Here is a 22,854-nt window from a genome sequence, read left to right on the forward strand (position 1 = left end):
GCTATATGTTAAGGAGTTTTCAGTAGGTTGTGACAGTGCACTGCAACATATTTGATTTCATTTATTTGGGTCTAATTTATTTTTATTTATCATATTAATATATGTTTAGTATGGTTTTGGAAGTGCGCTCCAACACATTTATTGATCTTGTTTATTGGTAACATATTATTTGTTTTAAAGTTCAATAAATGGTCAATGAATAATCGTCAAAATAATCGTGATATCAATTATTGACCAAATAATCGTGATTATGATTTTTGCCATAATCGCACAGCCCTACCTGAAAGCGTAAAACACTAAACACATGAGAGCACACAGTCAATGGCCAGAAAATCATTTATGTATTCCCTTCAAATATCAGAAAAATACTTATATAACCCTTTTTTATAAGTTTTTGGTGCATTTATCAGCATAAATCAAAACAATTTGATTTCTACGCCCTACAAAATCCCACGTTCCCTTTTTTTATGCACTTCAGCCTATATAGTGAAATGAAAACAAACTCACCCTAATATGAACACAGTATGCAGCTTACATGATGATGTATGTCGCTTCCACTTCAAAAGGCGACAAGTGCAAAGACGTGTGTGTGTGTGTGTGTGTGTGTGTGTGTGTGTGTGTGTGTGTGTGTGTGTGTGTGTGTGTGTGTGTGTGTGTGTGTGTGTGTGTGTGTGTGTGTGTGTGTGTGTGTGTGTGTGTGTGTACTTGCACCAACTGCAGAGTTTTGTTCTTCCATTAATCATAAGAGGGACTTTATGAGCACCGTGTCTCTGGCTGTGGCCACATGGGGGTGGAACTGCAGTGTACATGCACACACGCGCACACACACACACACACTCTGGGATGGACCCGCTGTACTAAAGGTCATGGGAATACAGTGTCAGCGCTCAGCATGCAGTGTAGTCGCTATGTATATACACTGCAACACATACAGAGATCATAGTGGTCATTTGTCACATGTAAAGTAAGCTGCTCAGAGAGTGTGCTCTGTACAGCCGTCTCTGAAAGTCATCTTCTCCAAAACTCTTTGGAATACTTATTCTAAATTGTTATCGTGACTTCTTTCAGGGTCGTTAACGTTCTTTTATTAAAGTGATGCCGCAAAAGCCAAAAGTAGCTCCCCTGATGATTAATAAAGCTTGTCCTGACAATGCTAACTTCATTTAGCAGCCCCTCCTCTCTTTCATTTTGAATACCACCTTTCATTTTTTACATTTTCTTTCCCCAGAAATAACTATCAAATCCCTCTCACAACCTCAACAACCCATTCCCCCTGTTCCTCCCCCATTCTCCTCTCCATCTCTATCTCACCCTCCACACCACTCTTTGCCTCCCCATATTTTGTGTCCTACTTCTGTCGTAACAGAACTAGCTCCATCACAGTAACTCACACGGACGTAAAGCCAGGCATGCGGAGGTGTGAAAGTCTCAATTCCAGATGGGTAATTGTGCCGTGACCCCTCCTGGCTGTCTCCACTACGTGATCACACAAACATGTTCAAGTTATTTATTGTAAAAGTTTCATAATATCAGATGTATGACTGCTAGACCACATGCAGTGCAGTTTTGTCCAGGCAACATATTTTGTGGTTTTGTATAACGTATTTTTTGTCCACAATGGAAATGTTTTTGTGGAATACGGATCTATGTTAGCTTAAAGTGGAGAGGCTTAGTTTGGAGGCCAGAGGCAAATACAAAACGGAGAGGGTTTGTTGGTAAAGTATGTCTCAAACTGGAGAGTATAACTGCTGTATAACTTATTCAGCAGTGCAGTTTTGCTGAGCATAAAGCAAATACAGTGAGTGTTCTATTTACAAAAGATATCACGCTGAGGCATTTTTACTGATCGCTGTCATCATTTCTAAATCCTTACTATATATCGCGTAAGGAGGATGCTAGCTGTGAGATGCGACAATGAGAGAGGCATGTTGGTCTAAATTCTTTATTTTTAGCAGGGCGACTATTATAAGAAAACTTAAAATCAGACTGTTTTTTTGTTCTAATATTACACAGTTTGGTGTCTAAGCTAACAGCCAATAGGAAGACACTCTTTCTGAAAGACCAGAGCCCAGAGGAGGTGCAGAAGCTTAGTTATCACACAGACTACTTCAACTACAATTATTCTGAAAGGTAGCTATATCATTTTTGCACAATGACGCAAAAAAAAAGCCTGCTTCAGCTTAAATATTACATATAGTCACAATTACAGACTCTCATAAGTGCACAGAAATGTCAAAAGATCGAACCTGAGACTAAAACACACACTCATGGCCACCAAACAGGCCCCTCTATCATTTATAAAACTCCTCATCTACTCTAAATCACACTGTCCTTAACCGTACATGCCCCACTCTCTGGGAACAAGGCCCACGCTGATAATTCATCTCCCATTGTCCCATCCTTGCATATTCCTTATGACAGATTCATCTCCGGCTAATGGCGTGTTCAAGAGTCTGTCGGCGTAACGAGAGGTCTATCCGAGGTGAGGCCGCGCTAACCGAGACGTTCAGAGTCTCAGCAGGGTGCAGGCATTTCGAAGAGGCTGTGTAGTGCTTCTCACTAAATAGCATGACACTTAGTCCACAGTGCATGTCTGTCAAGCTTTCAATTTATTTGACATGCCGAAGCAACATGCATGGCGATGAAACAAAAAGGATGTGTGGCATAGTTTGGAGGGAGATGTCTATTTGGACTTTCCAAAACCAAAGAGACAACAAGTGTATATATATATAACGAGTGTGAGAGATGTCCCTCCTATTTTATCTCACGGTCGGCCATCTTAAAGGGGTTCACAGGCCCACAAGAAAACTGGGTGGTAGTTCTCTCAGTGCTTTTGCTACTATAAAAAAGCACTGGGATCACAATGCCATGTCTATGATGTAATGTATGTATGACGTATAACAACTATTCATAGCAAGGTATTTCTAGGGTTAGAAAAATATGTTTTGTTGTAGTATTGTGTGCACATGTGTGGTTTTTGACAAGATTTGTCAACCACCTTATATCTCTGTATTCCTCCCCGGTCGTAAAGAATGAGATCTATGGGCAGAGAGAGGGTGCTTTAAGGTCACAGCAGCATCATTTGTTCTCTGCCAGTGTGCTCAACTATTGATTGTGACACTGGTGCCCAAGGCAAATGTCGTCCGTGTTTACCCAGATTAATTAAAAAGTCCCTCACGTCACGTCGCTTCGATGTGTGAGCTGGCTCCGTCAATACCGGCGCAGCGTTCAAACTCAGTGAGCGTTTGTCTGTTTACAATGAGAGAACATTTCAGAGATATCTCAACTTCCTGTTGTCACTCAGAGGGGTCAGCTCCATTTCAACAGTCAATCCAGGACAGGAATTGCCATGTTGTTTTAGAAATAGTGTCATTGACTGAGCCGTCAGTGCAGTCTGTTAGAGATTAAAAGGGATATCTGATCCGCTTTTCAAATCTCCGCACGTCCCTATCAAGCTGGTTAATACAGGAAGGAATCCAGAGCTACCAAATAACCGTTACTTTAATGATAATATGACAATACAATACAATCAATACAGTACAAATTCAACACAGTTAATCCCTGGGATCCCGAATTTACCTGCACGTGAGCCAGCCAGAGGAAAGAGGCTGAACACCGCGTGTGTGTCTGTTTATACTCTTTGACAATGGGAGGAGTCATCAGATCCTCCCATTTAGAGCTCATTGATTGGCAGCCCAAATATCACAGACACCTCCGACCTTAGGTTTCCCCAACCACTGTAGCTAGATAAGTTGAATGCAAATCAAGACATGCTCTCACCTTCCCCCATCTTCCTTTGTCCTCAAAAACACATGTCAACAGGCCCCACATCCAGCTCACAGTTTCACCTAAATTATTCCCATTTTAAGCTTATCCATAGTTTGCTAACATGAATAAATACAAATATAACTCTACAAGTCTCCTGCTCACGTTCAGAGAATTGGACAGCATGGAGAGTGAGGTTAACAAGGTGAGGGTCAATCACTAAAGCTTAGCTTGGTAATCACAACACATCTTTGTTTTCCTCTTTCTCTCCCTGCAACACACTCACACATCCACACTGCCCTCTTTCTAAAGAGCATGACAATTATATCTGCAATTATAAAATAATTGTTTTCATAATCAACTTTGGTAATGCTGTTTGTCCAACTTTAAAGTGGATGGTGCCTTGCCGAGCCCAGTGTTTTAAAAAGCGGAGCACTCAACCAAATATTGAGTAATCTGGTTAAGACAAAGATAAGCCTGGATGTGGAGCGCTTTTGTGTGGGAGCGTTTAATTGTCAGCTTGGTTTTATCTACAATGCAGTATATTGCAGCGAGCAAATAAAAGCACTTGGCCCCTTAAAAGGCAAAGATTTGAGTCACTTGTCATCAGCACTATTGTTTAAGGCAGATAAGAAACAAGACATCTATGGTTATGTTTTTCTGTAGAATTGTTTATAGCTGTAAGGAACATCAAGGATATGGTGCTGATGTGCTGTACAGCTGGCTGGGTCCTGACTTCACCTTTTGGTCTATTTTGTTACAATTATTTTGGTTGACTATGTAAATACATAGTATAGTATAGAGATTAAGTTGCTATTCAAATTGAAAACGTTTGAAACAGCCATGGATTTGTTATCATTCATACAACTATAGCTCTTGAATAAGGCATATTATACATCATCATATCTCCCTTTTCTATAATATCCTTCAACTCAACAGATTTAGCTTTTATCTCTGTATTTACTGTCAGTCTCCTTCATTTGGCATTTGAGTTCAGTTTCAAATTTCATCTTTCAAACTGTGATATGCTTTTGATTTGATGTCAATTTCATCAACATGTTTCAGTTATCACAAGAACATGTTGTGTCCCGTGCCTGATCAGCAAACAACAGCTCCACCCTCTTGTCCACAAATAGCACTACTTCCTCCAAAAAAACAAGAATTTAAGGGTCAAAATGGCAAACTCACCGCTTTGAAATGGTACTCCACCAACCAATGATGTGATGTTACTTCTTTTAAATATGTGATTCAAATTCCAGCCAATACACCTAACCATTGTGTTCCTATCTGTCCTTCCTTTTGTCTGCAGGTGATGTCATTGTCTACATCAACGATGTGTGCGTCCTGGGCACCACCCACGCCGACGTGGTCAAACTCTTCCAGTCGGTTCCGATTGGCCAAAGCGTCACACTGGTCCTCTGTCGTGGCTACCCTCTGCCCTACGACCCAGAGGAGGCCGGCAACACCAACAACACCACCACCACCATCATCTCCCCGCTGGGCATCATGGAGCAGCGGCCCCTCATGGTGAACGGCAGGACGGGCTACGACAACTACCTGGACTATCTGTCCCGCACGGCCCGTTTTGTCACGGACCCCGGCCAGGACCAGGTCAACGCCCAGCTGCTCACCCCTCACCCGGGGGACACTCACCTAGACGGCTCGCTGCCTCCCACCACCGGGACCACACCTCCCGACAGCGTCTCCATGGCGTCGTCAGGAGCGACCCAGGGGGAACTACTGACCCTGACCATGGTGAAGGGCGGGGAAGGTTTTGGCTTCACTATAGCGGACAGTGCTACGGGCCAGAGGGTCAAACAGGTGCTGGAGCCTCAGGGCTGCCCGGGCCTCTGCGAGGGGGATCTGATTGTGGAGATTAACAAGCAACACGTGCAGGGATTGGTTCACACACAGGTGGTGGAGCTGCTGAAGGAGTGTGCCGTGGGAGCTGAGACCATCCTGGTGATTCAGAGAGGGGGAACAGGTAAGATCCATGGCTGCAGGAAGGGATGCTGGGAAGATTGGACCTCATTCACCAACTCAAATCGGAATCAGAATTCCTTTATTTGTCCCGCAACGGGGAAATGTACTTTATTACAACAGCAGAAGTATAGTGCAGATAAAGTAAAGAAAATACATATAAAAAAATAAATAAGTATGCACACGTTATTAATAATAAAAAACACAATAATTAAAAAAACAAATGGCAGATAAGTAGACTATTTAAATAAAGAAAAGCAGCAGTATACATATATAACTTTTTAAGAGGTAGTAGCTGTTACTGTTTGTAGATTGTTAATACATTTAAAGAAAAAAATTAAGCATGGATTGCATGAGAGTACAGTATATTGCACAAAGTTTTATATTTACAGGAAGTGTTATTGCAGATCAAGGGATTCATCATTATGAGAAAAACATGAATGAAACATTCTGCTTTTTAAATACACCTTTCTTGGGACCTTTCTCAAAACCAGATTTAGGAAGATATTGGTGAATGAGGTACATTGAATCTCTCTGCATCTCCTCCATAGTTGCCTTTTCTAGCTGCCTATCTGTCTGCCTGTCTCATAAGTCATCTTTGACTGTTGTAGCGTCTGTATGTGTGGTCCCAAACAAAGGCTGCAGAAAACACACTGCAGTCCTGCAGTGCTCAACAGCGTCTGGCTGGTGTGCAGCTGCTCTCAAATGCCCTCTCTATTCTAGAAAAACAGTTGACCTCCACTTCACTTTGTTCTCTGCTCAATGAACCCTAGCTCAGAGTGGTAAACAAATAGACGTTGCATGCTTTTTGCACATACTATTTTAGGATGTATTTGTCACGCCAGTTTCATATGTATGGGCAATTATAGCCTTTTCTCGTGAGCCACAAATAAAGGTGCCAAAATTAAAGCCTGTCAGAAATAGGACAGTTTCAACAATATGCTGGTAGACTGCAAATGGCTTTAAAGTGGTTCCTACCCTGTATTTCTCACAATGGCTTACCTCCTGACAATCATTATGCACTGCTCTTCGTTTTGAGTCACACACAGGCTGGTGATTTGCAGAATCAACAGGTAGCAGACTGTGTTCTGCTCTGTAAGTGTGTGTGGAGTGGGTAGACATGGCTGTGTTCCTCAAAAAAGGCTGAAAGTCTACAGACAGTTTACTTCTAACGGCAGGGCCTTTGACATTGAAAGGGAAAGAGGAAAGATTCACTGTCCTGTCTACGCTAAACATTTGCATGCCTCAAATAACAGAACACAAGTTGTGTTATCTGTCTAGAAACGTAGCTTGTCTTCTTTTTGAAATGGGGAGTTCATCTGCCAGCAATGACTCAGCCAAAGCTTCCATGTTGAAGATGAAACGTTTGAATTAAATCTTGATACAGCAATGTTGGCTGTTCATCAACCAAGCACATAGGACCTGTCTCTGTGACATCGTTGCTGTATTTTAATGTCACGCAGAAATCATAATGCCAACTGCCTGGTGCCACAGGCACCACTGAGACTCACCCGCAAAGGTCAGCCTCTGAATAGATGTATTGCCATTTCTTTCTTTATTAGGCTGCTCAAGTCTCTGTCAGTGAGCCAGGAGGAGCCAACAGATACGAGGAGGAGGAGATACGGACCAAGGGAATATTCGTTTTCCTTGGTCAGAGCATTGCATTACCAAAATAAAAGGAGATGAATACAAATATTTAAGCCTCTAAAATGTTGTCAGCCAAATATAGTCGAGTCAAGTTTATTTATATTGCCTATTTCAACAACGAGGACATTCAAAGGGATTTAAAAAACATGCAAATGCAGAAAAATATAATGCCAAAACAATCCAATTATTACATGTAAATACATGGCCAAGGGAAAAGCTAGAATATATTAAAACTAGGGCTGTCAAACGATTAAAAAATGTAATCAGATTAATCACAGCTTAAAAATTTATTAATCATGATTAATCACCATTCACCATGACAAAATATGTAATTTCTTTATGTATATTGTTGTGGGAATGGAAATATAAATGAAAGAAGGCGGATATATCCATTTAACATGTTTATTGTAAAAAAAATCTGTGTGTCAAAATGAAAGAGAGCACCTATCAATCATCAAACCGTGGGGTTTTAATTCATTACGTGTTGATTTCTATCAACGGGGGAGTAGGCTACTTCAGGAAAGTCGACGGGGGGGGGGGGGGGGGGGGGGGGCAGTGGAGTACTTCGTGACCACAGAGTGTGAACGTTGTGATCAGCTGTTTTAGCGCAGTTCTCCAGTGAAGGGGGGGAGTCTCCCTCCGCAGCCGGTTGGCGTAGTTTTGGCACAATTCCGTTGTACAGGCCGACGTTAACAGCAGCCCTGTCTGTGCACACGGAGACCGACTCTGTCGTCCGGTGATCTAACCGCCTTCTGGAAAAGCTTCACAAGTACGTCGGTACGCAAATGCGCTTTGTGACACAAGTGACGGTACGCATTTCAGATTACGCACATAACCTGCGTACCAGTTATTTGTTACCTGTAGGCTACTACAGCAAAAAGTATTCTCCGTCGGGACTTACACCACGCCGTTATTTTGATTCTGATTGGCCAGAAGACATTATCAAAGATGTTCTATTGAGAAGACGATCACTACGTGACAAAAGTTTTCAAAACCGTTTCTGGTCTTCGGTATTTCCAGACAATCAATCTTACTAACTGCTGTCTGTGCAATTCTCGGCGTTTGTTGGTGGACTTTATTTTGCTTACTTTAACATCATTTTTCATGGTGGGGCTAAGCCATTTCTTGGTATGGGTGTAGCCTACCCCAGCCATACCCTGGCGCTGCCACTGGTGGGATGTATGGGGCGGGCCATTCTGCACATGCGTTAAATATTTTAATGCAATTAATTCAAAAAATTAATTACCGCCGTTAACGCGATAATTTTGACAGCATTAATTAAAACAGGTATAAAATACAAAAATAAAAGTGACAGTGCAGTTTTAAGATATTCATATTTATGTGATTTAATCAAAAGCAGCAGCAAAAAGAAAAGGGTACACACATGGGAGGGGTCAAAGGTCTTGCGCCACCATCTCAAATATCCCCAATCTGTCAACACACTCCCCACAAACACACTCTTACATCTCCCATCTTCGATGAAGCGCTCCCACCATCTGTCCGGGTTTTGGAAAGCTTTAGAAGGTTGAAACAAGCGCTCCCATCTCAAAAGCAACCTGTTGGCCCGAGGAGAAAGTGGCAGCTCTATTTACGTTCTATTTTCCGTCTCATTATTCCAAAACTGGATATAGCTTTGCTTCAATGTGTAGCAATACGCCAGGGTGCTGTGTCACATCTGTTTATGTTGGTTTTCTGTGACTCGACAAGCTGTGGGTGCTCGAGGTGGAAAAAACGTCCGTGCCACCCTGGCTGACTATGACTATGAGACTAGCATGTGTAAAAGATGAATCCAATCTAAGACAACGTGCCATCTGGGTGGGTGTATTTGGGTATTTAACCAGATGAACACTGTGAGACTTTGTGTATTAGATTACTCACTCGGTCCAAAAAAAACATGCCACATCACTCCGATTCTTTCTGCCCTGCACTGGCTCCCTGTCCATCTCAGAACCCAATTCAAAGTACTGGTCTTCACATATAGAGCTGTCCATGGCCAAGCCCCAGCCTACATCAATGACCTGATCCACCCTCACACCGGGCCCTGAGGTCCTCTGAACAATTTTAATTTGATATACTTTATTAATCCCTCGTGGGGAAATTGTTTCTCTGCATTTGACCCATCCTAGTGTTAGGAGCAGTGTGCTGCCATTTTGAACGGCGCCCGGGGAGCAATGTAGGGAACGATGCCTTGCTCAGGGACACCTCGGTAGCACTTGGTCTTGCCGGGACCTGAACTGGTGACCTTCCAGTTACCAAACCAAGTCCCTATCGACTTCGCCACCACCGCCCCCAAGGCCTCCTAAGGGTGCCCCAAACCAGGCTAAAGACTAAGGGTGACCGTGCCTTTGAGGTGGTGGCCCCAAGGCTTTGGAACAAACTCCCCCAGATAATAAAAACCTCTGCCTCAATAGAGATTTTTAAGGGGCAGTTAAAGACCCACCTTTTCCGACAGGCCTTTGGGTCGTCGGGGGAGGTGAGTTAGTAGCTTTTATTGGTGTTTTATCGTATGTTTTATCCTAAGTATTACCTGCTGCTGTTTTATGCCTTTTATTCTACATGTTATAGTTGTACTTTGAATTGTGTCCTGTGTACTGTACTGTAAAGCACTTTGTACATCCGTGTTGAGAAGGGTGCTATATAAATAAAGTTTTACTTACTTACTTTCAGCTCATTAAGATCTGAGACTTCAGCTCCTCCTGGGTGAAAAACAGTCGCTATACAGGCTTTGTCATTTCTCTCTGCTAACTGTTTCCTTCATGATGGAGATAAAAAGGGCAGTGGGACTGAGGATAAACATGTGTCTAAATGTTTTGATGTGACAAAGCTAATGAGCTGTTTTGTCTGTTAAGGTCTTGTGGTGTTAACTTTGTAGACTTTCACCGCTTTCGTTGTCCCTCCTTCCCACACACTCTAAAATGTTAATCCAGTACGTTTTGAGAAAGGGTTGATTTGAGCAGTGGTTCCCATCTTGAGAGTCAGGACTTCAACAAGGGATGAACGAGTTATTAGATGAAAAGAGAGAAATGTTCATGTTTCTTTTCTGTGATTTTTGGGGGGTTGTTTAATCGAGGAGGGAAAATCAATTTACAGTTGAACCTCACTGGATTATTATGGAGATGTTTGGTTTAGGGTGCAACAAGCAAAAGGGCTGCAGACCCATGAAGATAATGGTACTACAATACAGTAGGTAGTTACTTCAACCCCCTACTTGTGTCTTAGTATTGTTAAACCATTCATTGTTATAACTGTCAACTAACAGGATATTAATTTACAGCAAATCTTATAATTGAGTATTCCCTCCCTAGAACTCCCCTATAAATGTCCAGCCACATTGGTCATTATTTTGTACTTTCCAACACTAAATAGTCTCAACAGTCCCCTAATCTGTAAAACAATCTAATGAATAATTGATGTAGAATAGTTTGGATTTTGGTGCAGTTGTTTCCTTCACTACGGTCAGATAAGTTGTCACCCTTTTCAGCACCATAATACAGCACATTAGAGTGCACACTGCCTCCACTGTGAGGTTTGAGTTGCAGCCCATTCTCTTTTCACATCCAACTTCCTCAGAAAGGGGCAGCTTGGAGCGTTTAGCCGAGCTATTACCCATTGTAATAAAACCGTCACCATGCTGCTGGAATGATGTTGCCGCTCTTAACAGACCCCCATTTGGCCCGCTCCTTTAGACCACTGGATTCTGGCCACACAGGCTAATTGAGCTGGCTTTTAAGTGCTTGTGCTCATTGGTCAGTGTAGCACGGATAGAGGCGACCCACTTAAATCCAAACAACTGTTACGCTCATTTCTTTGGCACTGTCTCCTCCAACTTGTGAGTTCAGGGAGCGAGCATTTCTCATCACTTTGACTGAAAACGCAATCTGAAGCGTAGGATTGAAGGAGCGCTGAACGCTGACTAAGTTTAAAAGTGTGCCAATGTGCTTATTTCTGCATGACAGAGTTTTTGTTTTGAATGGCGGTTTGCATCTGGTCTCAAGGAGTAAAGGAGGTTTTGACAGCAATAGCGCCGCCATTACTCCCACTACCCAACAATACTGTTATGGCTATTTTTTGGGAGCTGTTGCTATGACGATACACTCCAAATGTCCAGCATCAGGGATCACAAAGGGTTGGAGGCGAAAAAGGTTCTCAGATTGAGCTTCATCATAATTACAGGTCTCAACAAAAGGACGGGAGACGTTTGGAAATGGATTCAGAAGTGATGTTTAAACAGAAGAAAAAAAGAGTGTGAATTAAAAACGGAGAGAGTTGGCTTGCTTACTTTGACGTTGTCATGGACACAGTAGAGAGCCGAAGAGAGCTGTAGCAGGTTTTTGTAGTAATGCAGAGTACTGTACATGTTGCTTTTAGGCAACAATAAATCATTACCACCAGCATTCTGAGACAGTTATAATCATCATCAACCACAAAGACAATCATGAAGAAAAGTGGTATGCTTGCTGCTCTTGCTTTTACAGTCTTTGTCACCATCCTCACATGAGATCTGCTCTCGCTTAAAAGATTTTGGGGAAGAAACAACATAAAAGTTTTTCAATAATATTTCCAGAGAAGATGGAAAGAAATAACCTGGTTTTTATTGTATTTAAGTTATTTTGTGAAGAGCCTGGCTAACTGTTTCCCCCTCCTCCATCCTTAAGCTAAGAATGCTATTGATTGTCTCAAATCGAGACCCTCGAGAAGAAGGCAAATAAGTGTATTCCACAAAATATCTAGCTGACCTTTATGCTGTGGTATCCTAAAGATGTGGATATTTTTCGCTGGACAATTGTTTTAGTTTGTAACTGTCTTCCCCCCGGCATGTGTCATGACTCCCAAAGAACTCGCCATGCAAGGAGAAGCATGACTGTCAAGCTGACGGCCAGTGCACCGTCCAAACAATGAGCCATTCATGATCAAACCATCCTGTCATTTCAGCCACACCAGCTTGAAAGCCCCCCATTTGTAATATAGTTATGATATTTAGCCATGCCTTACATTTGAGTGGCTCATTAGTGGCTATCTAGACCATTAACGGGCTGTGCCACACCAGCAGACACACAGGGCTGTAATTAGCTGAGCCGAGACTTTGTGCTCGTTCACATGTTCGCTCGTTCATTTAGCTTTCCGCTAACATCCTCCCTCACTGCCGCCTGCCTACACACTCACAAGAGCCACATGGTTTGATTCACACACCTACACACCAGCCAGGAACACCTCTTTATCACATACATCCCAAGGCTGCATTTTGCACACTTGCACAGACTCCCCTTTCTAGTAGCATGGTGAGTAGAATGCACCTTATGTATCAGCAGCCTGGTTTGACCTCAGATTGGTCGTGTGTAGGACCAGAGGTCGCTCTGAGAAGCGTGCAGGCCGCAGGTGAAGGTCTGCTTTGTAGAGGAAGAAAAGAAGATTCAGTGAGCCTCCTCCAGCCTCCCAGGGAATCGCTGTGTAACGAGACAGTGATTCATCGGAAGTCTTCGTGCAAGATAGAATAGTTGGAAACAAAGAAGAGAGGAATCGAAAGGGAGGAGATAGCAGGAGAGTGATGACTTCGGCTCCCTGCCAGTGCACCACAGACTGTCGGCCATGTTCACACTTACAGCTCTTTCCCCCGGCAAACCCGAGGAGCTGCCAGTCGGGGATCGATACCCGTCCGGTCGCCTCCAGGGAGACAGCCAAGGAGCCTGGAGCATGATGGATGACATGCGGAGATTAGATCAGAGGAGAAAGGGTTAAACAAAGCTAATTGTGTTTGGCCTCGCTGCCATTAAAATGAAATCAAAGCAGCAACTCCTCCCTGCGTGTGGGAGCAGTAGCAAATCAAGCGCTCTTATTTGAGTTTTAATGACATAGAGTGATTACCCGGTGATTGCCTGAGCGTGGTCTAATCCATTGTGCTATTTTGAGCTTTAATATCATGCGTGTTCAATCGTGTGCCTTGCTAAATCATTTGGTTTGCACACAGCTACAATGACAATGTGTTTTCTGATCACATTGGGCTAACATGGAACGGGCATTTGAATCGAAGTGGATAGAATCGGTTTTCTGCTATGGATGTTTATTTGACGCTGCCAGCCTCCCTCATAAAATAGAGATAAAAGATTCATGCACAGCCCCATCGATTCTAGTGTGATCATAGGCTCATTTGAATAATTGAAGGGCTAGTATTATCCTCCAATTGAAATGAAGGAGATTGTGATTTTCAATCAGTGAACAAATGAAGCTTTATGTGTGTCAAATGGTTGTAAGTGTATGCCATTCTGTTTTGTTGTTTGGCACAACTGGAGCACAAAAGCTATCTGGAAACATTCCCCAGTAAAAACCTCTTTAATTGGAGTTAGGGGTAGAAATTGAAAACAGGGAACACCCTTAACTTTTTTTTTATTTTTTTTTTTTAAGAAAACTTTATTTTATATTATTTGGGCAGTACATGATATACAAAAGTTACATTAATAATACATATAACACACAATGAATAAATATATAAATAACATAAAGAGAGCACGTTTATATTCCAATGAGACTCAGTTCGGTCACAGACTCAAAACGCCCCATGGCTGAGTCTGGGATTTGTCCAGGGTTTTTCTTCTCCTTAGTTCAGTAAGTATTTGTTTCACGATGGTGCCACTGTTTATGATCGTCTGATTTAGTATCATATTGCACCTTGTTTTCCAGATTTTCATACATGTTATACAAATTACCGGCTGAAATAGTTCCCTGTGTTTATTGTCCATCCCCTCATCCAGAATACAATACATGATTGAGATATATTCTACATTGAACTCTAACCCGATGCCCCGTAGGAGCGACCACACCTCCTGGGCTCTGTAGCAGTCCATGAGGAGGTGCTGTAAAGTCTCGTCCTCCTCACAGTTAACCATGTTTTAGTTTTCACATAGCAGCTCCATGAAACCACAGCTCTGACAGCAAGTCTGTTGACTGATATCAGCCACCTCACGTCTCTCATGCTCTCCGATAACTGTTTACTTTTGACTAATTTCAAGACTTCGTTACCTTCGTCAGGTGTTAGGTTTTTGTATGTTATAACACCTCCATATTTGAAATCGTTTATCATTTTAAAATTACTCTATTCGGTAGTCCGATCCAATCAATCTCTAAATGCTGAACTTCTGTTGTGAAGTCACCATAAACGAATTTGTAATAGGGTCCATTTCTAGCTCTGCCCCTTCTTTTCTTCCATCCCATTTCTCCATCCTCAACCCAAGGTGCTTTCCTATCGATTGCAGCCGAGATGTTTTTTACAAAGGTAATTGTTAGTTGAATGCCCAGGTCTATGGCTCCCAGGCCTCCATATTCCCTACTTTTAAATAACAAATTACGTTTAGCAACCTCCCTTGTTATACCCCACACCAAATTGACACTGTTTGTTTAATTGCATAATTATTTGGGCTGGTGGGGGGAAGATGTTTGCTAGAAAAAGGATCTTGCTAAGTATGAATGATTTTATTATGTTTATTCTTGATTTATAATTTGTGTTTTTATTCTCCCAGTGTTTAACTTGTTCTTTGACTTCACTTAGTTTGTTCTCCCAATTTAATTCAGCACAGTTGTCGCTACAAATAGTTATTCCAAGTATTTTAATTTCTTTTTTCACTTGAATGTTTGTCGCATTTGGCATCGTCGGTGCCGATCCAAACACCTTCAGTGTTGCTGTGGTTTAATTTAGCTCCTGATGCCAATTCATATAGGTTTAGGTGGTTTGTTAGAACATCCATTTCCTGTTGGTTTTTTATTATAACAGTGACATCGTCTGCATAGGAGATGGCAGTTATTTTGGGCGCATGGCCAACTGGTGTTCCTGATATGAACCTGTCATTGTTTATTATTCTAATTAATGGACTCATGGCTAGCACGTACAGAGCTGCGCTTTGAGGGCACCCCTGCTTAACCCCTCTCTCAACATGAATTGCATTTGTCAACACACCGTTTACATTTACACAGACACAAGATTTAAAATACAGACACTTAATCATGTTTATGAAGGCTTCAGGAAATCCGTAGGCCTTCATCACCGACCATAAGTAATCTCTGGATAAATAGTCGAAGGCTTTTTTTTGTATCAAGTCCAATAATAAAAAAAACTTTTTCTTCTTTTGGCTTATTTATGATTTCTCTTAAAATTGATAAGTTGTCCCATAAGGCGACCTTTTATAGCACATGTTTTATCTAATATATCTGTTAATCTATTCATTATTATTTTTGCTAGTATCTTATAATCAGTATTCATTATAGTTAAATGTCTGTAATTATCTATATCAGTTTCATAGTTTTTTTTATATAGTAGAGTCAAGACACCTTCATAAAATGAGTCCCCCATACAACCACTGCTGAGACCTTCATTAAACATAGAGGTCAGTAAGTTTAAAACATCATCAGATAATAGTGGGCAGGCCATCAGGACCGGGCTCTTACCGACATTCAGCTCTTTCACCGCCTGGATCACCTCATCTTTGCTAATTTCACCGAGAAGGAAATCAAATTCCGTTTCAATGTCTATTTTTTATATGCTTCGAAACATAAATCTCTTATCACTTCTCGTTTCTGTTTTTCATTATACACAATACAACCTTCTTGATTTTTTATACATTTGATGAATTTACTTTGAATTTGCTTTTGGTTGGTTTTAATGGCTTGAGCCAAGTTGCCTCGTTGATCTATTTCAGATGTTGTATGAATATTATATAATGATTCCTGGTTTAATTGATCCATTTCAGTTTTTAATTTAGATATATTGTCTTCTACCGTTTTAGTTTTAACTTTAATCTGCTTTAAATTAATATATTGTTTGTTTAATGATTCATATTTAATATGTTTTGCTTTATTTAATTCTCTACATTTAAATTTGAAAAAACGTTTTAACCTAACGCCCTTAACCAATCCCAGCCATTATAACCTGCTAAGGGCTGAGGTGGGGGGGTGAAACAAAGATACACAAACACTCTCTATGAACTTAGAGACTTGTCTCTTCTTATTAGGGGGCTTGAATAAGCGAGACACTCACCCCTCCTGGTCTTACGAAAGGATAACACTCATAGAAGACTTTCAGCACCGCGGACAGCTCCTTTCACTCTCTCGCTCTTTCTCTCGGGCTGCGGTTGAATAGCCACAACAAATCAGGTCCACTCGATTTGAAATAAATAACAACGTATTCAATACATGCATTACTTGATAGGTTGTCTCAAGATAACAACACACAACTCTGTCAAACTTGATGACTTTATTTGATCCTCTTTTCAACAGTTAGGTCCAAAGTTCGTATTTTGGTTTAACATCTTGTTTAAAAGTTCAAAACGTATAAGCACTTCGGTAAGACAGCCTACTGCATAAGAGGAAACATTCTCAATAAGCACCAGAAACGTTCATGATTAGCATTGTTGGTCTCGATCTGTATTTTCTATGAATGGCCTAATGGTGCATCACTTTGAATGTTTGGGCCCGTGGAATTGTGGGACAGTATTTTCTTAACATTGAAGCTCCTTCCCTATCACCTAGAGAATCTAAACAGCTCTTATCATGGCTGCAACTGAAGTACTTCCAAGTCATTTCACTACATTAGGGGGAATCTTCCGAAGCAAAAAAAGCCTCTTCGACCGTTAGTCTCTCCTTCAGTCTCTTTACACTTCTAACTTTTACCCATGGGGCATTCTGCCACCCTCGTCCAAGTAAATGTCTGACACGCCTGAGTCAACAGCAGCTCTGCCCTGAGGATCACCTCGGTCAGTGATGCCTGTAGAGCTCCTCCTCTCTGTCTGTGCACATGGCTCAGGTGCTGTCACACACTCTGCTCTGTTGTTGCTTCTTTTCCTGCTTGGGAGGGCTTTCATTGAAGCAAAAAATCCTCTTGAATTGAAATCTTCTTTGGCTTCTTTGTTGACTGAGAAGCTGCAAAACATTGCTGAATGTCTTTGTGTTGCTATTGTTAATGTTGTTGCTATTCCACCGGCGGCTCAGTGAGACAAATGTTTTTACTGTGTGATGGGAGTCTCGCCACGGCAACACCATGAACGCATATTTGGAGCATTCACCCCATCATTTGATCCGTTTGTTTGCGTAAGCTTCCCAGACTGTGGCAGCACTTGAAAGACAGGAAGAAGTGAAATTGATTCAGGGAGACGGAGTGTGTGCCTCGTGTTTTACATGCTCCTGTGACTTTGACAGCTGCAGCATACGTTTCATTAATCTGTGTTTGTGCGTGTGTGTACTAATGTCAGCTGCTGTTGTTGTTGTTTCTACTGATTGTTTTCTTTCATCAACCGAGTTAGATTTCTCGGTGTTGTGCTCGAACAATGTTGTAAACAACAAATGTGTTTTTAAAGGTCAAAGCGAGATGAATGGGAAAATGAGAGTATGTGGCTTTTACCTGGTAAAGTGGTTGCATTTTCAAAAGCCACTTTTTAAGCAGTGACAATAAAGTATACCCACAAATGCTGATATGTTCATAAACAAATGGATCACATGACACCCTTTCCCCCTTGTTTTCCTACTGCTCTCATTAGTATACTTAGTGAAAACGCTCAAATGAACCTGTTTAATCGAAGTCTGTTTACAGGTTTTTGTTGGTACTACTTCCTCAAGTGATGTCACTCGAGTCACTTTGTTTCAAGGGATTTACAGATTTCTATTTTTGAATATCTTCAGGAAAAAGTATGTTTGCGCTCAATTGCATCATGTGATAAACCGTCCATCGTCATCAATATGGAGTGCAATGGGTGGACTTAAAGGATCAACACTGTGAGCTGCTTCCCCCTAGTTGCCAAAACTTTCGTTAATGCGCTTTTAATATCATGATATTCATTATGGTGATTTTCTTCTTTACTAATAGAAAACATCTCTTTAATATAAATCCCAAAATAACTCATTCCAAATAATCCTTACCCCTGTCGGAAACCCCTGTTCCTTCATATCATCAATGCCACCTGTCGATCACTGTTTGTCATGTTATTCACGATCATCTTAACAATGACACGACATCTCAAACGATCATACCGTGTCTTTTCTACATTGTTATCTTTCTAACTTCGCAATCTGTTGGTGCCTTAAAGATATCTACTTGCTATCTTCTGCTTCATCCTTCTACGCCGTTTGAGTTGTGTTTTTCTTTGTCATTTCCTCATCCTATTCTTATTTTCTTTTGGTTTATCTGTAATTATGTTGATAACGTTTTTTTTATTCATCTTGTAATCCCCATAAACCAACTGAAATCGGCTTTTGCTGCTCAAATCAAACCACGCTTCTCATGATTTATTCATCCATCTTTTTCAGTCTAAAGCACCTTTTTGTTCTCTCAACATTGCAGGTCACTATTCACCCTGGAAGACCCCCAAGCAGGTAACATCCACCAGCCCCCAGAACTCGGACTGTCTGCTTCCTAATCATTAATAAACAATTCTAACTTCAAATGGCTGCAGTATGCATAACATATGTCCTAATCAGACTGTAATCTCTTTATTTGACTCATTTGTAAGATGTCTTAATGGCTTGTCAACCCCTCCCTCGCTGTACTAACTCCACTGATCATCCACAATGTGTCCACGCCTTTTACAATAGCTATCCCTTAATATTCCTCTTTATCGTCACAGGATTAAAAAAAGGTCAAGTGTCCGCCTCATAACATCACATGTCCTGATCCCGGGAGTCTTAGACTAATTTATAACCCGAGTCAGTGCCATCAGGGTCACCAGCTCTGAGGGCAATTGAATAATGCTGCAGCTAAAGTGCTGCTAAGCCTCTGTTCTAACTGCTTTGGCATGACCCATATACATTCATCCCTCTTTTATCATCTTTTTATAACCATTTTTCAAAAGCTTTTTGCACTTTCATAGTAGCCCCCCCCCCCCCGGCTGTTTATCCATCACCTTGCCATTGTTTTCCTTTTGTCATATCAAGCTAAAAACCCTCATGTTGCCTTTCTGCGAACTTGCATCCGGCCTCTTCTGCTGCCACCATAAATACTCGACTTTAGTATCATCTGCTGTCCCTGTGGGCACGCTACAAACTCTATCCACCCGACATCCTCTTAGATCAGATTCCCTTTGTCTCTGTGTGTTTGTCACACTCACATGCCTGCACACGCACCCATCTTTCTTTGTTTCTCTCTGTGTGTGTGTAATCCGTTTCATGCGTGGACGTCCTCCCGGCGCTGACCTCGGTTCATGTTGTCCCCACTCCACATTTAACTTACATCACCTTAAACATTCATCCTGTACATTTCAACGCACCTAACATTCTCCTCACCCTTCCTGCTCGCTGATCATCTTTGTATCTCCCTCAGAATAATTGTAATTCTGGGCAATGAGGGGAAAAGCTTTGAAAGTCACAAAGTTGCAGACGGCATGCAGAGTCTCTCTCTCCGTCTTGTCTGTTCACATCTCTCTCTCTCTGTCTCTCTTCACCCCCCCAGTGTTCATTTGTTAGCTGCCCCGCCTCACCCCGCCCGGCCCCTCTCCCCCCGCTGCTCTACCCCACGCACACCAGAGTTCACTATCAGTTTAATTGGGTATAATTTGTTACAAGAACACTTCTGCATCTCTGAGAATGAAATATGGAATAATTTGACTAATAAGGGAAGACAGGGAATCGCCTAATTGTCATATCGACCTACAGAGCTCCGCCTGCCGCTCCCCAGAGTTTTTATTTGCAAATGAGCTTATCAAGTTTGTCAGTCAAATCTAGTCACTTAGCGTCGGAGCATGAGCAGGTGTCTCTATTCTATAATGTTGTGTTATAAAGGAGACCTGCCTGCAGTGTCCTCCATTGATCTGACCAGCTAGATTACAGCTAAAGTGTTCCTGCCTCAACAGTCTTAATCAAACACAAAGACATGTATAGAAGGAGAAAGAGAGATGCAGGAGTCTAATCTCAGCCTTAACAAGGTCCCCCGTCTCAGCAGCCTGCTCTGTGCAGACGTGCTTCACATCAATAGCAGACTCCAAAGAAACCACAAAGAGAGGAAACACTTTTGATTCCGTCCTGGAGCTTTTATGAAGCGTCTATTTATTCTCAGTACATCTTGAACCAGAAGCCCTATAATTCTCAATATCAAAGCGAGCCATATGCAGCCAGTCTCGCCGTCTCACTTTCAAAAAGGCCGTGGCTCCCTCCGGATCCGTCTCTCACACTTTCTGACATCTTGGCTATATCTGCTTTGTGTCAGGCTGTGACTCGAGCGGCCTGACTTATCTGACACATCGAGACTAACACTGAGTGACTGGTGTTGTCAAAACTGCCAGTGTCACCGCAAACACTCGGCAGCACATTAACCAATGTGTTTCTGGATTAAACAAATGTCGATTGGATATAAAATACAATTATTATCACCTTATAAAACAGAAATGCTAATTCACTGGCCAGTAGGATCATATGAACATCATGCTGTCATCCTCTAATTCCCAACCAAATGAAGGTCATATTTATCTGTTTTTCACCTTATTATATATGTTTTCCTCTCCATACACACATCCTCCATATACCCTGGGATTTAAAGGCTGCTTGTTTCAAGAACTAACCTAACTAACTTTCTGACTTACCACCTGTTGAACATGAATTGACTGTTTGCTAAACCCCACCCCCCAATGTCTAGTTTGTCCAATCATAGCTTAGCGTTCATAACTATGCAGCCTGTCAAGCTTTCTCTTCATTTCCAAAATAATAATGGGACAATAAGTTGTTAAAAAACAGGCACAAACAAAGCTAAGAATTGTATTGAACAATGTGTTTATTGGCTTAAAGATCAAATAAACGTTAGCATGCCTGGCTAACTTGATTAGCTAACCTGGTGTTATTCATTTCAACAGGCGAAGGACATGTAATTAGCTTACGAACTCACAGTGCTGCCTGTAAATGCCGTCCATTTACTCATTTACAAATCCCCTTTTCCAGTCAGAAATATATGTACTACATCTATTATAATGCACTGTGTTGCATGTCAAATATAATATTCTATAATGAGCATCCAAATCATCCATAATTATGTTAAAATGAGATTTTATATAAATAATAATACACTAGAGCTAACTATACAAGAGCAATGCTGTGTCGTCAGCTGGTGAGGATGGTGATATTTCCCCTGCAAGATTTAGCCTCAATTATTTAGCATTTCATGATGTACTGTATGAAGCCTGGTGAATATTAAAAGTCCTTTTCGAAGGCTATTCATTTTTAAACAAATCTGCTGAAAACTAGATAATTCATTTTTCAACAATCTTGCTATATTTAGCGTTGGCATACAGCTTAAAGTGAGGATCCTGCTTCTGTATACCTTTTGTCTGTAATGAAAAATCGAAATACAACGCAAATTCTGAGTAGATCGGCGACCATCTTAAACTGCTCGTGTGCTTTGTGAGAAGAGAAGGTTGGACAGGAGGAGCAACGGTAGCTAAGAGTGGTGGGGATTAGCAAACGGTCATAAAGTCATAAAGCTAACTAAGTTTTTAGTGTTGTAATCAAGGTCACCGAGCTAAAACCTTGTGTTACAAAGGGGGAAGTTGGTAGTGAAACATTTACCCATCATGCCGCTGTGCTTTGCAGGTGCTGGAGCAGTGGGAGTCCCAGCAGGGCCAGGGCAGCCCCGCTCAGACCAGCCTGTCAGCCCCAGTTATCCCCCACAACGCCCCCTTCCCAACACACCATCTTCACAGGGCCTCGGTCCCAGACTCAGCCTCCGAGGCCCTGGCTAAACCTGACCCCTTTGACCTTTATGAGAAGTCCAGGGCAATCTATGAGAGTAGGCGTAAGTACCAGAGACCATATTGCCGGGGTAGCATTGTGACAAACACTGACGGTGCACTCATTGGAAGGTGGAGTAGTGGCGATTCATCACTACTTTCTGTAACACACACAAACACGCATTGAGTTACAGATTCCTTTTTGTTGTTCACTTTGGAAGCTGCACATCGAAAAAGGGATTATAAAATGTCATATGCACAACTACAACGGTGCAGGACTCTGCTGCAGGGTAGCTTGTGAATTTACTCCAGGTGGAACTAAAGTCTGATTTAACACTTGATTATATTTCACATCATTTATCCACATCTGTAAAGTAACTAAAGGGATTAAATACATGTAGTGGAGTAAAAGTACACAGTTTACCTCTGACTTATGTTCACTGCCAACCTAAAAGTACCTCAAAAAAAGTAATCAATAATGTATTGAAAAGTTATTTGGCTGATTATTTTATATTGGCTCAGCCAGGTTATATGGGATGCCCAGTCTACTTACAGATGGTTTACTCATTTTGAAATATTAAACTTAGTTTTAATTTCTTTAATGTGTCATCCTCATGTAGAATGCTATTATGAAACACATTTGGTTGTTTATAGCATAAAGAACATCTGATTTAATGTGAGGTAGGGAAATAATCATTTGAGTATGTGTATATAAATATGTAATTTACAACATCTGTAAGATGCTTGAAAAGCTTGAAAATGCACCTTGAAAATGCTC

General features: G+C 41.5%; 1 protein-coding gene across 1 annotated transcript in view; it reads left to right on the forward strand.

The window, feature by feature from the left end:
• The window catches only part of LOC117559140 (membrane-associated guanylate kinase, WW and PDZ domain-containing protein 2-like), a 95,523-nt gene that overhangs the window by 48,956 nt on the left and 23,713 nt on the right, over positions 1-22,854 (forward strand). The window contains 3 exon segments of the mRNA XM_034235811.1: positions 5,075-5,749; positions 18,710-18,741; positions 21,940-22,141. Of these exon segments, the coding sequence (XP_034091702.1) occupies positions 5,075-5,749; positions 18,710-18,741; positions 21,940-22,141 (909 nt within the window).

Source organism: Gymnodraco acuticeps, unplaced genomic scaffold, assembly GCF_902827175.1.
Source record: "Gymnodraco acuticeps unplaced genomic scaffold, fGymAcu1.1, whole genome shotgun sequence".
In the NCBI taxonomy this organism is placed as follows: Eukaryota; Metazoa; Chordata; class Actinopteri; order Perciformes; family Bathydraconidae; genus Gymnodraco; species Gymnodraco acuticeps.